Here is a 14,875-nt window from a genome sequence, read left to right on the forward strand (position 1 = left end):
TTATGAACCGCGAAGCGTGCGTGGAAGTTTCGAAAAAGGATTCGGATTCGAATGCGGCGAGGTAACTAGCCGCCTTGGAGATAAACGCGAGTTAACCTGAAAATGGCCGATTCGTGCGAGACGGTGGTGTCAAGTGCAGTGACCAGTGTTGTGCCCCATGGACCAACGAAAGTGTCTGAAACGTCGTGCCAGGAGGATGCGGACACATCCGGCTCCACCGGTATGTAAGCCCAGCTAGAATATCTCGTACAAGTTTCAAAGCAGTTTATTCAAACACAACTGTCGAGCGCGGCCATGCAACAAGTGGCACAGAGCGCTCTTGCATGCCGAACAGGAACGTATCTAGTGACTTATGAACCCGTTTCGGTTCATCTTTGCGCCCCGGTATTTCCTACCTAATATGTCGTCGTAGATCACGTGACTCATCGTCCACCTATGCCACTTAATTTCCGCGCGTACGAAATGTCAGAAATATTCGCGAATCATAACTACGTTTGTCACAATCTTGAATCTTTCATTTCTTCGATAATTTGGAGATTAAATGATCACTTTTGTCTTCCTGATAGTGTTAAAAATGTTCCGTTATTTTTGAAGTCATATGTCCTGTGACAAGAGTTCTCGATCTTTTATGAACAATGCATCAATTTATAAAACCTCGGTGTTCCGAAATTCTAAACTCCCAAAGTTCGAAATTTCCACTTTCGAAAGCAATAAATATTTGTGACGTTCCCTTTAGGAATCAAATTGTTCTTTACTCGTACAATTTTATTTATACTGAAATTTTATCGGATTTGTTATGATCGACGGATTAAACATTACGTCACTGGCACAAGGATTATTATTAGACAGGTGGGTGAGGGATCGAGAAACAACTTTCTGAATCAGAGTAATTGCGCGTACGTTGAATCTGATCGTAAACATGATGGCTCCCTTCGGACAAAACGCAATCACAACTTCAATGCGTTTACGCGTAAACTCTACGGTACATACGATTAATTTTGTTCACAATTATCGACCAACCCGTTGGCACGTTCTCGTGGAAGAAACGTAACAAGTTTCTATACCGGTTTTATTTTATTTATTTTATCTTCGTTTGACTGGCTCCTGATTTTTCATTTTCCTGGTGGCGCTGTTAAGCAAGAAAGCTGTTAAGCGCCGTTCGCCAAACGTGCAAGATTTTTTATTCTCCTTTCTTTTTTCATAACTCGTTTCGTCGGTTTTCAATTAAATGTTATACGGCCCGTTTTGAAAATATCGTCGGGAATAAATACTTCATCGTTAAATCAATGACCGCGGAAGTTTAACCGTGTTCCGTTCAGTTATCGACGAGAAAATTACTCACCGATAAATGATCCGCGATAAGATTGAAGTCCTGCATTGGATATAAAAAATTATCTGGATGTTATCTCTTTGTGTTGCTCAATTTTTATTTCTCCCTGGAATAATCCAGAGATTAATCCTACTTCGTTGCAAATCGTTTTACCATGCATTGGTATATATCTATTGTCATACAAGTTCGTTTCATACATTTAAAGACGAATTAAAGAATTGAAGATATTGCATTATAAAGTATTTGTAAGAAGGATTTTTGATGTTTCGAAAAAAGATTTTTACCACTTTAATGTTCTTCTTTACCTTGCCGAGGATACTTTATCTCAGAAGATAAACATAGATGGCAGAACGATGTCTTGTAAGAAATGTTCGAAACAGATGGCATAACTGCAAAATTATTAGTATGATATAACCTCATGCATCTGAAATCGTTGTTTACAGTGTAATCCAGAAATGTTAGATCCCATTTTAGCGGAAGATAGCACGTATACGAAACTAGCACCTTCATTAGAAGGAATATTAAACGATTTAGGCGAAGGTGCATCCCATCATGATTATCTTGTTGCTTTATTAATAGTGTTACTGGCAGAATCAGGTTTTTATACGTCATCGACAAGTAATGATTGTTCAAAATGGTAGGCAACAGTATTTGACAGTATTTTATTTCTATTTATGACGTTATCTGTCACAAACACGTTTGTCACAGTTCAAGGTTAAGGTCTCTTCGAATACCAAAAGGTTGGAAAAAAGAAGGGACAAACACTTATGAGATGAAGTTTCAGTTGGATGAGCCTGCCAATGTGCAATGCAAACTAGTCGTGGTTCCATTGGGTGATACATTGATCATAAATTTCATTCCATTTATTAAGTACAAAAGTATTTATACTATATCTGTTCAGACCCTGAAGTATGTTAATCCTTATTCAAGTGATCGTTATGGACGGTATATGAACCTAAAAGCAATTTCTCACAGGTACAACAAGTGTACAATGATATTACAATAAAAAGATTTCAGTTTTTTCATAATTTTGTTTATTAGGGTTAAAGACTCATTGTGTACTCCAGTACGTTCGAATATATTACACACAATGGGCTTAATGGGTCCTAGTCTACAAGCACTTCCAACCGAAGTAAAACTAAGGATTTTAGGAATGCTGGATGTTCATAGCTTATTAAGAATGTCACAGTGTTGCTCAGAATTCCATGAGCTCTGTTCGGAATCTCAATTATGGAAGGCCTTGTTACTCAAAGATTTTCCAGAATACGGATGTCAAGGGGTAACAAACAGCAAAAAATTTTACCGTATGAAGTACCAGAATCAACAAAGACGTGGTTCTTTCAGAAGTAGAACCCATAGAATGCTGTAAATCTTCCCATTATTTTATACCTATACCTGTACATTATACTTCCCACAAAAAACATTTGTGTTTAAGAAAAGGATCTAAATAAATTGTTGAATTTTGTACTATGTTGTATATGTTTGTATAGATTGTATAGATATTTTTATAATTGTAACTATTTTATACTTAATGAATAATATTTAATGTGACAGTGTACTGTAGTTTGATTAAGTTTATATTTGTACCCTTTATCTTAATTGTTGTACTTTGTCTTGAATAGTTCCAAATGGAGCAAATGTCCATAGACATTTGCTACACATATCTTATTTATGATCAGTTGCATCATAATGTAGTATCTTAATATAATATAATGTCATTTTAAAGTACTAGTAAGAATGCAAGAGCTGCTCAAAACAATAATTTTTCAAAATTATGCCATTCTTTGAAAAACAAATTTGTAAACTTGATAATGTCCAGTCACGCGATATCGCGTGCATGATATGACAATTCTCTGTACTTGCATATATGTTTCTAGTTGACGATGGAACAAAATCGGTAGCATGCAGCGAAAATGCGGATACTGAGGAAACCACGACGCAGAGCAATGGCGATACCGGTGAGTGATAATAACCCTTTTATTCTTACTCTGTTGCCTTTCACTACCGATGCACTCGTTAGATGGAAGCACACCTGACTGCACGTATCGATCAGGTGTGCAGCACAAACATCTCTGTCGCATAGTCTTGTCTACGATATAGCGGGATCGTAAAACTTTTTAAAAGCCAAAGCGTTTAAATGCGTGGCAATTTATGAGAGGTGATGATATAACTCGTGGCGATATAACACGTAGAATTCTGGCGTATGGTTGCGCAATTTGTGATAGTAGAATGTTTGGAAATTTAATACGTGGTGATATAACTTATGGCGATATAACGCGTGGTGATACAACTCATGGCGATATAACGCGTGGTGATATAACTGATGGCGATATAACGCGTGGTTATACAATTTGTGACAATAGAATGCGTAGAATTCTAACACGTGGTGATATAATTTATGGCAATATAACGCGTGGTGATACAACTCATGGCGATATAACGCGAGGTTATGCAATTCGTCAGAATAGAATGCGCAGAATTCCAACGCGTGGTAATACGATTTATGACGATATAACGCGTGGTAATACAACTCACGGCGATATAACGCGTGGCGATATAATGCGAGGTTATGCAATTCGTCAAAATAGTATGCATGGAATTCCAACGCGTGGTTATACAACGCGTGATGACACAACTCATGGCAATATAACGCGTGGTTATATAACTCATGACAATAGAATGCGTAGAAATCTAACGGTGCGATTATATAACACTTGATCTATAACTTGTGGATATAACACGTAGCGATCTAAAACTGTGTCTCAAAGAAAAATCTGAAATGTACCAATGGAGGCCAGCCATCAAAGTGTTGAAAAGAGACAGAAAATCTCTTTCTTCACTGCAGAGATAATGATGACTTGTGTCCCCCGTACGAGACAGAGAACAATTGATAATTGTTATTACTCTCTCGATACGATGTCGAATCGCGGTGGGAAAATGATTGAAACGTTTCCGCAGATTGGATTTGTCCCGTGCGACTTGTAATAAATGTGTCCCGCCGTTTCACTAATCGATTTTCATAAAATCACAGCGAGATTACACTTGGGGTCGAATGAGAAAGCAGGCAATTTATTTAGCTCGATGATTAATTTATTTATTAACTCTTCTCGTTGGCGTCGTCTTTTTGTACCGATGCGAGCGATTTCGCACAGTATTTTCTGTTGATTTTTCCCTCTTAATTCTCCGTTTGACTCGAATCGTGAGAGACAAAATAAATATACTTTTATTTTAATTTCAACGTGGCTTTGTTTGCAGTGACGTACACGTATTGTCATCCGCAACATTTTTCGTTGAATTTTACGAAGTGTGCGCCGATTTTAAACGTTTTATTCGCTCTCCAAGAGAAACGTTTAATGCCCGAACGAAAACGGAAGCGATTATTGTTTGAATATTTACTCTGTTACAAATAAATAATGTATGTTCCGCGTTTCGCTCTATTTAGCTTTCAGCACGATGCCGTTTACCTCGCTGTATAGTTTAACTCTTAAATACTCTCTTCCTTCTCGCGTACGCTGATTTTATAAACTCTCGTGCTAATGACGCGTATCTTTTTTGTTACAACGTATGCAATTCTTTTTTAAAATATATACGTAGCCAATCTAAAAACGAAGAACGAGATCGTTGTTTCAACGCCGTTCAATCACCTCGTCACGTTCCAACGATTTATCGTTATCTCCAGCATGTTTTTTTAAAACATGATGATTGTGACTTCTAATATTCTTCCCGAGTTCTACGGCTTAACGAACTGCGAAGTTTTGGCACGAAACCGTCGAATAAAATCGGGCAAAACGTAATCAGCGACGACGCTATATTCCTGTTTCGCGACACTTTATATCCTCAATTCCCAGTTGTCGTTCTGCCAGACTATGAAAAAATACTACTTCCGATTCCCACGTTTTCGATGATTTAGCCTCGCATTGATTATCGCCATTCGCGAATGCAGAACACGATTGGAAAATGATTCTTCAATTAAGCTCGCCGAATGCGATAATAATTAATACAACGCCGAGGTGGAGTTGTTAACGCGTGAATTTAGGGCAAATCTAGTAAGGTCATCTAGAACGGTGCTTCTCAACTTTTATGATACATTCTTTTTTATAACATAATGCTAAAAAATTTACATACAAATATTAGTAAATTTACATGTAAATTTTGTTATACGAAGCAATCTTTACTGACATAAATATTAATTATATGTATACTGTGTATACGTTGATGAGTATAAAGTCTGTATCAGTCATTAGAATAAAATCTTATAATAAAATTGTAGCTCGGAGTATTGAAAATAATTCCTATCATCAGTCATTAAAATAAAATCTCGTAACAAAATTGTAGTTCAGTATTGAAAATAATTCCTATCGGTTTGACGTATCTTCTTAGAATTTCATTGTATTTATTTATAGAATACACTTGAAAAAAATGCCACAGTAGGACCTCTCGAGTCCCAGTATGGTTAATGTTGCTGGGTGAGAAACACTGGTTCGAAGAAGTAGGTCATAGCAGGTGGTGACTCGCGTAAAACGAGGAACAGGAAGAGGCCGAAGAGGGTGGAAGAGTGCACTTTTCAAAATCGACCGCTAAACGCTCGTTCCGTGAAAGATGCACCCTTCCTGATATCCCCGGATCCACCCTAACATCCATTTGTTCTTTGTGTTTCACGTTTGACACGCATTCCACCGTGTTCGTCCACTTTGTCTCCGTTTCGTGAACGATTTTCCTCCGTCTTTGTCTTCGACCCATTCAGAAACTCTTCGATAGAACGTCTGAACGGAATGAGCTGGCGAACGCGAAGCATCTGGCGAAGTCCAAATCGAAATGGAATGGAGATGTGTCTCTAGAGCGTATTCCATAATTGCGACTCGTACGCGGGTACCCCGTGTGCTATTATTAGATTATTACATATTAGGTAACTGATTTCGAGTCAGAAGATTTACTGTTAAATAACTCGTGTGTTATATCAATTTAGCTTCACGGAAATAACGGTGCGAATTATTGTTTTTAGTGCAAGCTTGCTAATTCTTAATTGTAGCAAATATTTGCCAATTTTTACGTACTTAAAATTTGACACGCGATGATAAAGTATTATATTAATTTGAAGATTGGAGCGTGTAAATTACTACATAAACATCCTGTTAGTATTCTTAATGTAAACTAACTGGCTGTCGCCAGTTTGGCCATAGCAAACATTGACCGAAACATGTTCCACGAATCTATCAAAATTTCATGACATAAAACTATTGCAAAGCAACGTATATCGATTCGAAGCTCAAAGCTTGCTGAAAACGATGGTATATTAATTTTTTGTTTACCAACTGTTATACGATAAAACGATTCAATCAGGCAGTATTAAAATCATTGCCGAAATACCTATACACTTCGTGCTTTCAATTTCCAAGTGACGCGTGTGTCCCACTTTACGTGTCATTAAATTTTCATCTTACCAAACCGTGTCAGATTTTCTACAACTCGAAACAAGGAATTTGGTATACACCCGAATTTTGCATGTTCCACACGTTATTTCTCTTCCATATACCGTGTTCATACTTTTGATCACGTGGTGTCAACGAAGATTCAAACTCAAAAACCATCCTAACGCGAGGAACATCCGATTGCATAAGATTCCAACAGATCGCAACCGGGATTACATAAATCCGTGGGTCATAAAGGCCCGTGTAGGATGGTATACGAAGATCTTGTGTCGGCACGAACTTTTGGAATGACCTAATATGTCGTATGCGTATTTCGAAGCCCGGTAGCGGGCTTAAGCTTGCGCCGTTTGCCACTCGGTCTTTCTCCGTTGCTCCGACGGTTGCAACGTCGGTTCGTCTCTGTCGCTCCGCTTTCCAGTCTCTCTCTGTTCCTCGAACACGGTGGCGACGTTCTCCGTTCTCCGGGTTGCTCCCTGGCTCTCTCTCATCCCCAGTGCGCGCATCGAACCCGTCCTGGACGAAAGTCCTTCCCGCTCCGCTCCGTCGCGCGTTCCACGCACGTTTCGTCACGATCGAACCTCTCGGGCTACCTTGTGATCCTCGTGACACGGGATACGCGTGTATACACTCGTCTCTTCCGTTCCCGTGACGAGCCGTGGACCGCGTGGCAGATCGTTGAACGCGCGTGGATCTCGAGCGAGTCGCGTGTGTCGTGTTCTTCCTCGTCGTCTCGATCGAACATGCTTCCTCGGATTGGATGCTCCGGAGAGGATCAAGTGCGCGATCTAGATCTCTCAGTGACCTAGAGGATACCTAAGAAAAGGAGACATCGATGTTTTCCAAGCTTTAGGGCGACGGCTCAGCTTTCTGCGCGAAACGATTTCTCGTTTAGCTTGTATCGTTGACTCACGAGGTTTAGGGCTTTTGGGTCGTTTCGAGGAAGCGGAAATTTAGATCGCTGTAAATATGGGATCTTTTCGGGAGGTTGGGAATTTAGGATGATTTGGGTCTTTGGACGTTCTGGGAGTTTAGGAAATTGTGAATATTTGGAACTTTCGAAATCTGGCTAACGGTTTCTGATGCTCTCAGATAACACGTATACAAATAGTTGCAGTAGTTAACCCTTAATGGTTCACGATACCGGTTCAAACCAATATAAGTACAAGTACCAGCTGATTTTGTTAAAAATCCACAATATCAACTTGATAAAAGAATGATACAGGTACAATACTTCCCTATTTTCATTCTACGACATTTAAACCGTGTTAACGGTTTTTTATGAAAAAGTAGCTGCGGTAATATTCATAATAAAATTTGATATTTAGTTAGCTCTCCAAGGCCCGAATTCTCCGACGACTTTCAACGCCAGTTTCACGGTTTTTCAAAGTAGGAATAATTGAAGTGCCACTCGGTATAAAATGTAATTTCCCGTTCGAAATATTCAAGTAACTTTTTCGCATTCTATTCAGCCGTCCGTCCGTGCAAACAATATAGTCTTTCCGGCGATGAAATTACAGAAAAAAAGGAGATCCGGCACGGTTATTAACGAATGGAAACTTTTTAACGAGCACGAAATTAACACGCTCGGGCGTCAAAGTTCTGCTTGCAAAACGCGAGGGCAAAGACGAGAAGCTAATAAGAGAATCTCGGGTCGTTAAGCATGATCCTTTGTTCTGGTACAAGACGAGGCCTTTAAATCCTCTGCGCCCGTTAGAGCCTTCGAATCGTTCGCTTTGCTCGAGCAAATTTCATTTTCGAGCCTATATTTACACGCCTGGCGCGCGAAATTCGAGGACCATTATGTCACCAACGAACGACGCGAAATTCGCGAAACAAAGTCACTTTTGTTCCAAGATTTACGCTCGGGGTTTTATTCTGTTTTTCCGACGAGGCAAATGTTTAGCGACGCGTCTGAACAATTTATATGTTTGCCACTGGCTCGAATCTTTCGCATTCCCGATCGTCGAACAACCTTTGCGCATTTATCTCCGCAACGACGTGTTCCAATATGGGACATCGGTGAAATTTAGGCGATTCCACTTATCATTCGTATCATTAATACTCGTCACAGAGCTTGTGTTCTGTAAGCATTGAGTTACAATTTTTTCAACGTTTCATTTCCTTCTGAACATTTGCATTCTGCAGCGCTTACATGACACCTGCTACAAGCCTGAAACGTATCGCCTAACTGTGATGCATGTTAACATTGGGACAGCGGGTGTCACGTATTTGCGACTTTGATGGATTGTTTTTTACTCCGGCATCCATTAAGTCATTTTTATACGATGTAGCTATCAATTGCAGTTTGAAAGGTTACACCTTCATTTTGTACACTAATGGAACCCCTTAAATAGTTTTATAGGGGTGTACTAGAAAAATAGAAGATGTAAGAGCTTTTTTAAATACTTTAAAATGTTGTAGTTTTGATTGGACTTTGTTTACACACAAATTAAATTCTGAGTTATAATTAATTCTTGTGAAAGAGGTCGAACGCAAGTACTGTCGTACGTCAATCACTCGACCACATATTTCAGAAACACTACATAAATTCTAACGATCGCAAAAGTCCCGACGATTTATAGACGGTGGCTAAACGTGGCCGTGTCAATTTCAATTTCTCGCGGACGCGCAACGATAACACGGACAGATTTCAATCGCGACGGCCGATCGGAAAAATAAATCCCGCTAACGAATGCTTCCGCCAGCCAGACGGAAAAGGGTGGAATCTCGCGAATTGAAAACGAGACTCGGGGCGTGTATCTGTTGGGGGATCGTTACTGCGAAATCTGGTGGTTTGGAAAATTCGGAAATTCGGAATTTGGTTGTTGGACATTTTAGAAATTGGGGATAGAGATATTTGTAAGGTAAGGAAATTTGAAGTTGGGGGATTGAGGTTTGGAATTTTGAGAACTTGGGGATTTAGAGAGTTAGAGAGCTGGAAATTGGGGGAGGATTGGGACTCTTGAGCAGTTGAGAATTTGGAGACTTCATTTTGAATTTTGAGAAATTGAGGATTTGGAGACTTGCCAACAGGTAATGTAGAGGATTGGGACTCTTCAGCAATTGAGACCATGCAGACCTCAACATTTGGGGATTTAGGGACCTGGGGATGTGCAAACTTGAGAACTGAGAACCTGGAGAATCTGGTCAATTGGGAACTCGGGAATTTGAATAATACAAATTTTGAGGGTGTAGAAGGTGTAATTTAGAGATGTCGCAGTGCCATAATTTAGAAACTTGAGATTCACAAATTTAGAGAAGAGAAAATTTACATACCTCAAAATTTACAGACTTCAAAATTAAACCTTAAGAACTTGGAAATCAGAACGTATTTTTTAATCCCAAAAGATAAGTCCTAAATTTACAAACTTGACAATTAATAAAAGTATATAATAAATCCTCCAAATTTGAAAAATGATGTAACCCGTATTGAAAGCCTACGTGTATTGGAGGGATCGTTATTCGCAGGGAACTTTCGATTTATCCAAGGGAGGAGGCCCTCGAGCTTACAAAGGCGCGGTTCAATCTCTGCTCGGTCCCTTCGAGTTGGCTGGAACGATCGATCAGTCCGCGAGGTCCGACGTATTAATAGCCGTGGTAGAAATTTACGCGTTCAGAAACGGGTGAGCGTTGGTTTTCTGTTTTGTGCGTTCATTTTTTTTCTGTTTTCCGTTCGATACACGAACTTTCTCAATGACGTTCGACGCTTTGACACCGAGAGGGAAACGTCGTCGATTCTTCCTGTGTCGATTCGTTTCACGTGACGTCGTTCCCTTTGTTTTTCTCGCGACGGAAAAAGTTGCTACGTTAGACTCTTTGTGGGGATGGTCTCTGGTGGGTTTTGATCGACTTTTATCACGGCTATTTTTTTGGAAGAGCTTGAATTTATAATACAAGTGAATGAAAGTACAGTGTTGTTGCTTCTGAACTGCAACGTCCTCGATTCTTCTGAACTAATTCCAAATTTCGACGTTGCAGAGACTGGATTTGCCGGCCAACTTCCTTTTATACCTCCTTTAACACATTGACTACCGCATTGAAACAATTGAAAATTGCATTAAGTGTTTTAATTTTTAATCAATTTTACCAAATATTTTCCAATATCTTATTACAATTCTTTCCCATAGATCCATGTATTTAATGCAAAACTTTTTGTGAGGAATGTGAACAAATTTTTAATAATACTCATGTTAGATCAGTTTAGCAACTTAAGTCTCACCCATACATGGATGACGTGGCAGTCAACGCGTTAAGCTTGCAATAAAAATAATACTGTATTCGAGTGTTCAGATGCCTCGATCGATTAAAACTAGTAAAATGCATCGTTTTTGAAGATCGTGATACTCGAGTCATTGCCATCTCTTTTATTTTATACCATAATAAAGGGAAATAAAGGTCCAATAATGAAGAGAACGATTCCCAACAAATTTCTTACATTTTTATCGTTTGATCGTTTCGTTTATCATTTTTTTCTTGTAAGCTTTTTATTGAAAGTGATTGTGTGTATCTTTCGCAATTGTACGATACAATCGTTTCATTCGTTAAAATATTTTTTCACTTTTTTATATCACTAAATTCGTGTTGGGATACTGTGTCAATCAACGTGTTCACGTGTTATCTATGACCGGCCATTTTACGTCAAACGGAATGCTGTCAGTTGTGTGGAGGACCATGCTCCACTTTTGCTGTTTTTTTGGATTTTCATGGAAAATCTTTAGAGTAAACATTTACTTGTATTCTGAACGAAATATTGTTAAACGATGTGTATATTGCATATGCAAAAAATGTATATGTGAAATTTATGTGCATATGTTAATCGAATATAATGTTGAGTTTTTATTGTCAAAATTAATGAAACATGTATGAGATCTCAATATTGAAAATTTGTTCAACAAGCATCTTATTGTGGGACTTCTAATTATTTGAACAAGTTCCAAATCTCAAAGTTTCGAACGTTCACCGAAGTTCTGAACAGAGGCTATCAGAATTCTTGAATACTGAGACTTCCAAGTTCTAAAATTGATTAGTTGTAAAATCTATCTTTTATGAGCCTAAAGTTTTCTAAAAACTTGAGATTCTAAAACGTTGAAATTCTAAAGACTTCAAGTCCTAAAATTTTGCAGATCCAAATTTCCAAACTCACAGTTCTACAGTCACCAAATTTCCAACCGAAGTTTCAAAATTCTATAATTCTGTAACTCCAAAGTTCCAAACTCGAGAGTTCCTAAACTCTGAAGACTCAAAGTCCACAAGGTCTCAAAATCCCCAACTTCCAAAACTGTTATTTCCAAAAAATGAACAAATCCAAAAGATTCAAGAATTCTAATCTCCAACGAAAGTACTAAAATTCAAAATTCTGAAAGTTCTATCATAAAGAGTGAAATTTTGAAACTCCCCATCTTCCAAAATCTCATCGTCCTAAAATCTCCCAATCCCAAAATTTCGATACTCCAAAAGTTTCAATATTAAACTCCCTCTCCGTAACAATTTTTCAAGAAAATCCTCCTTAGCCAAACATCGATGTCTCGGTCATTCTTTTCCACGGAAAAGTTCCGCAGATAAAATCAGCAACGACTCGTAGTTTATCGAGTAAGGCCTCGAGTAAGTCGTTCCTGTGAGGCAAGAATACAGTGATTGAAATCGGCGGATCAAGTTCGTATCGGTGGTGAGTTCGACGAATAATTCGCGGTGAATCTGATAACAGTGTAACGTGGACAGTTTTTGTACGGTCAATAGTGAGAACGTGGTGCCGTTGGTTTCGCGTGGAAAATCGAGCGGGAGATCGAGTATCAGAGGAACGTTCGTTCTGTCGATCAGACTCACCACGGTGAGGTCAACGACGTCAACCTGTCTCTGTCCGAGGTGGTAAGTCTGTTGGGCCTCGCCGACGACGACGAGGTCCTTGCTGGCACGTCCGAGGAAAACAGGAAAAGAGCCTTGTGGCAATTTTACTCGACCGGGATGCTCACGCACAGCCACAGCGACGGGGAGTTTCCTATTTACTCGCAGGGTGAGTTCCACCCTTTCACAAAATTTATTCTGCGGAATAATTCAACTGCATTCTTTTTTATTTTGTAAAGACTCGATGTGCTGCAAATTTTATGGAAAGTCATTCGCGAATATCCTTCAATCCTTAATATCCACCTTCAGGCCTTAATATCCCTCTTTAACCTTGCGTATCTCCTGAAAGCTTGTTCCTACGGGAAAAGCTCAGAGGACTTTTTTCATAGAGGAAACTCTAACCTATAATTTTCGTAATGGCCATTTTTATCGTAGAACCCATAGTTCACGAGATATTACTCCAAGATTTTTAACGACCATTGACACATCGACTCTTGACACATCGTTTAAAATAACGGAATAAAAGTCACTTGTTCTATGGATTGGTATTTTTGTTGAATTTCACGGAACTATTTCTGTAGTTTGCACGACACGATTCTGGTTGTTTGCTCGTTCGTTCGGTGACACGTGTTTTTTATTTAAAAAGCGAAGATGAATATTTACATTTGTTCGTGTAGCTTGCATTCGTTTCTTTGATCGTTGTTTTTGTGGTGCCTCGAAACGGGGACCCAAGTTTTCCTTTGCACTTATAGTTGTACGAAAGTTCGTCACGATTTAACTTTGCCCTTCTTTACCGTGCATGCAAATTTCGGTGTATATCAAGAGAAATATAGTGTGTTTCTCTCGAAACAGAAACAAATTATAACGACGCTCTGAATTCACTGTTGCATGCCTCGGTGTGTGTAATCGTTATGAGTTCTCTCTGGTGAAAGTTCAGGGTGTTACACAGAAGGAAGGAAAGTCACTGTAATTTGTAAATCGTATTATTAAGTAAAAGCTGAACTTTTGTTACGTCTCTCGTAATACAATCGTATTATTTTTTATAGTACTGTACAATTATTCTGCACGATACAATCAAGATTTACTTCAACATGTTCCTTTAATAAAATAATTCAATTTTTACTTTCGGAAGAAGAATTTTGAATCGTGACCGAGATACGGATGTAACTCATCCTTTCTGCTAAAGATACATCCTCTTTTTGCGCAAATCAAAGTCGGTCTATTAGGTTCAATTATTCGGAGAACTTGGCCCGTTCAGGTCGAGTTGGAATTAGGCCAACCAACGACCCATAAACACGCACGGTATTAATTCCGATAAACTCATTAGGCTCGGTGTCTGGATACTCGACTGCACTAATCATAGAAATTCGAATCGTGTGTTTCATAATTGTTATACTGTGCCCCATCTAACTTCAACTCTATTAATATTTTATTCATATTTGCTATTGATTTCCTTTGATATTTGTTCATAAAATTCATTTGATTTTGCAACAATTTCTGTACATTCATATGCAGTATATTTAGTATGTGCATACATGGTACATATGGCTGTTTAATGCAAGGCAGTACACGAGGTACAATATGGGATAAAGCGTGAAACAGCAACGCATGATTTGACGCGTAAAGATCTCATGCGTAGAGATCTGACGCGTGGAAATCTCATACATGGCAATTTAACGCGTGGAAATCTCACATGTGGCAATTTAACGCGTCAAGTTCTAACGCATGGAATTATGTGCAGAGTGATCTAACACGTTGAGCTCTCACGTGTAGAAATCTCGTGTGATCCAACGCGTGAAATTCTTGCACATGACGATGTAACTTGTGGAAATCTTATGTGTAAATCTAATGTCGAGCCCTCGCACGTGGAAATTTCATATATCTGACGCGTGAAAATCTCGTGTGTAGTAATTTGATGCATTGAAATTTAACGCGTGGAAATCTCACACTTGGCGGTCCAACGCGTGAAAATCTCACATGTGATGATCTAACGCGTGAAAATCTCACATGTGCTGATCTGACGCGTGAAAGTCTTATATGTAGTAGTCTGACGCGTGAAAATCTCATGTGTAATAATTTGATTCATTGAAATTTAACGCGTGGAAATCTCACACTTGTCGGTCCAACGCGTGAAAGTCTCATATGTAGTAGTCTGACGCGTAAAAATCTCACATATGATAATAACGCGTGGAAATCTAACACGTGGTCATCAAACGCGTGAAAATCTCATGTATAGTAATTTGATTCATTGAAATTTAACGCGTGGAAATCTCAC

General features: G+C 38.9%; 2 protein-coding genes across 3 annotated transcripts in view; both read left to right on the forward strand.

Annotated features, from left to right (window-relative positions):
- Window positions 1-86: 86 nt before the first annotated feature.
- Window positions 87-14,875, forward strand: part of LOC100874708 (phosphatase and actin regulator 2) — a 312,191-nt gene continuing 297,402 nt past the window's right edge. The window contains exons 1-2 of one of the 2 annotated variants that reach the window (XM_076530596.1): window positions 87-220; window positions 3,208-3,288. In XM_076530596.1, coding sequence (XP_076386711.1) covers window positions 103-220; window positions 3,208-3,288 — 199 coding nt within the window. In that variant the 5' untranslated portion in view covers window positions 87-102. Of the gene's footprint in view, window positions 221-3,207; window positions 3,289-12,399; window positions 12,770-14,875 lie in introns of those variants that run through there. The other variant, XM_076530598.1, reaches the window with a different exon arrangement.
- LOC143264258 (F-box only protein 7) lies at window positions 1,714-2,893 on the forward strand. The gene is made up of 3 exons (XM_076530624.1): window positions 1,714-1,967; window positions 2,039-2,305; window positions 2,372-2,893. Exons 1-3 carry the CDS (start codon window positions 1,786-1,788, stop codon window positions 2,697-2,699), a joined length of 777 nt encoding a protein of 258 aa, XP_076386739.1. The 5' UTR covers window positions 1,714-1,785; the 3' UTR covers window positions 2,700-2,893.

The sequence above is a fragment of the Megachile rotundata genome, chromosome 4 (genome assembly GCF_050947335.1).
Source record: "Megachile rotundata isolate GNS110a chromosome 4, iyMegRotu1, whole genome shotgun sequence".
Lineage (NCBI taxonomy): Eukaryota > Metazoa > Arthropoda > Insecta > Hymenoptera > Megachilidae > Megachile > Megachile rotundata.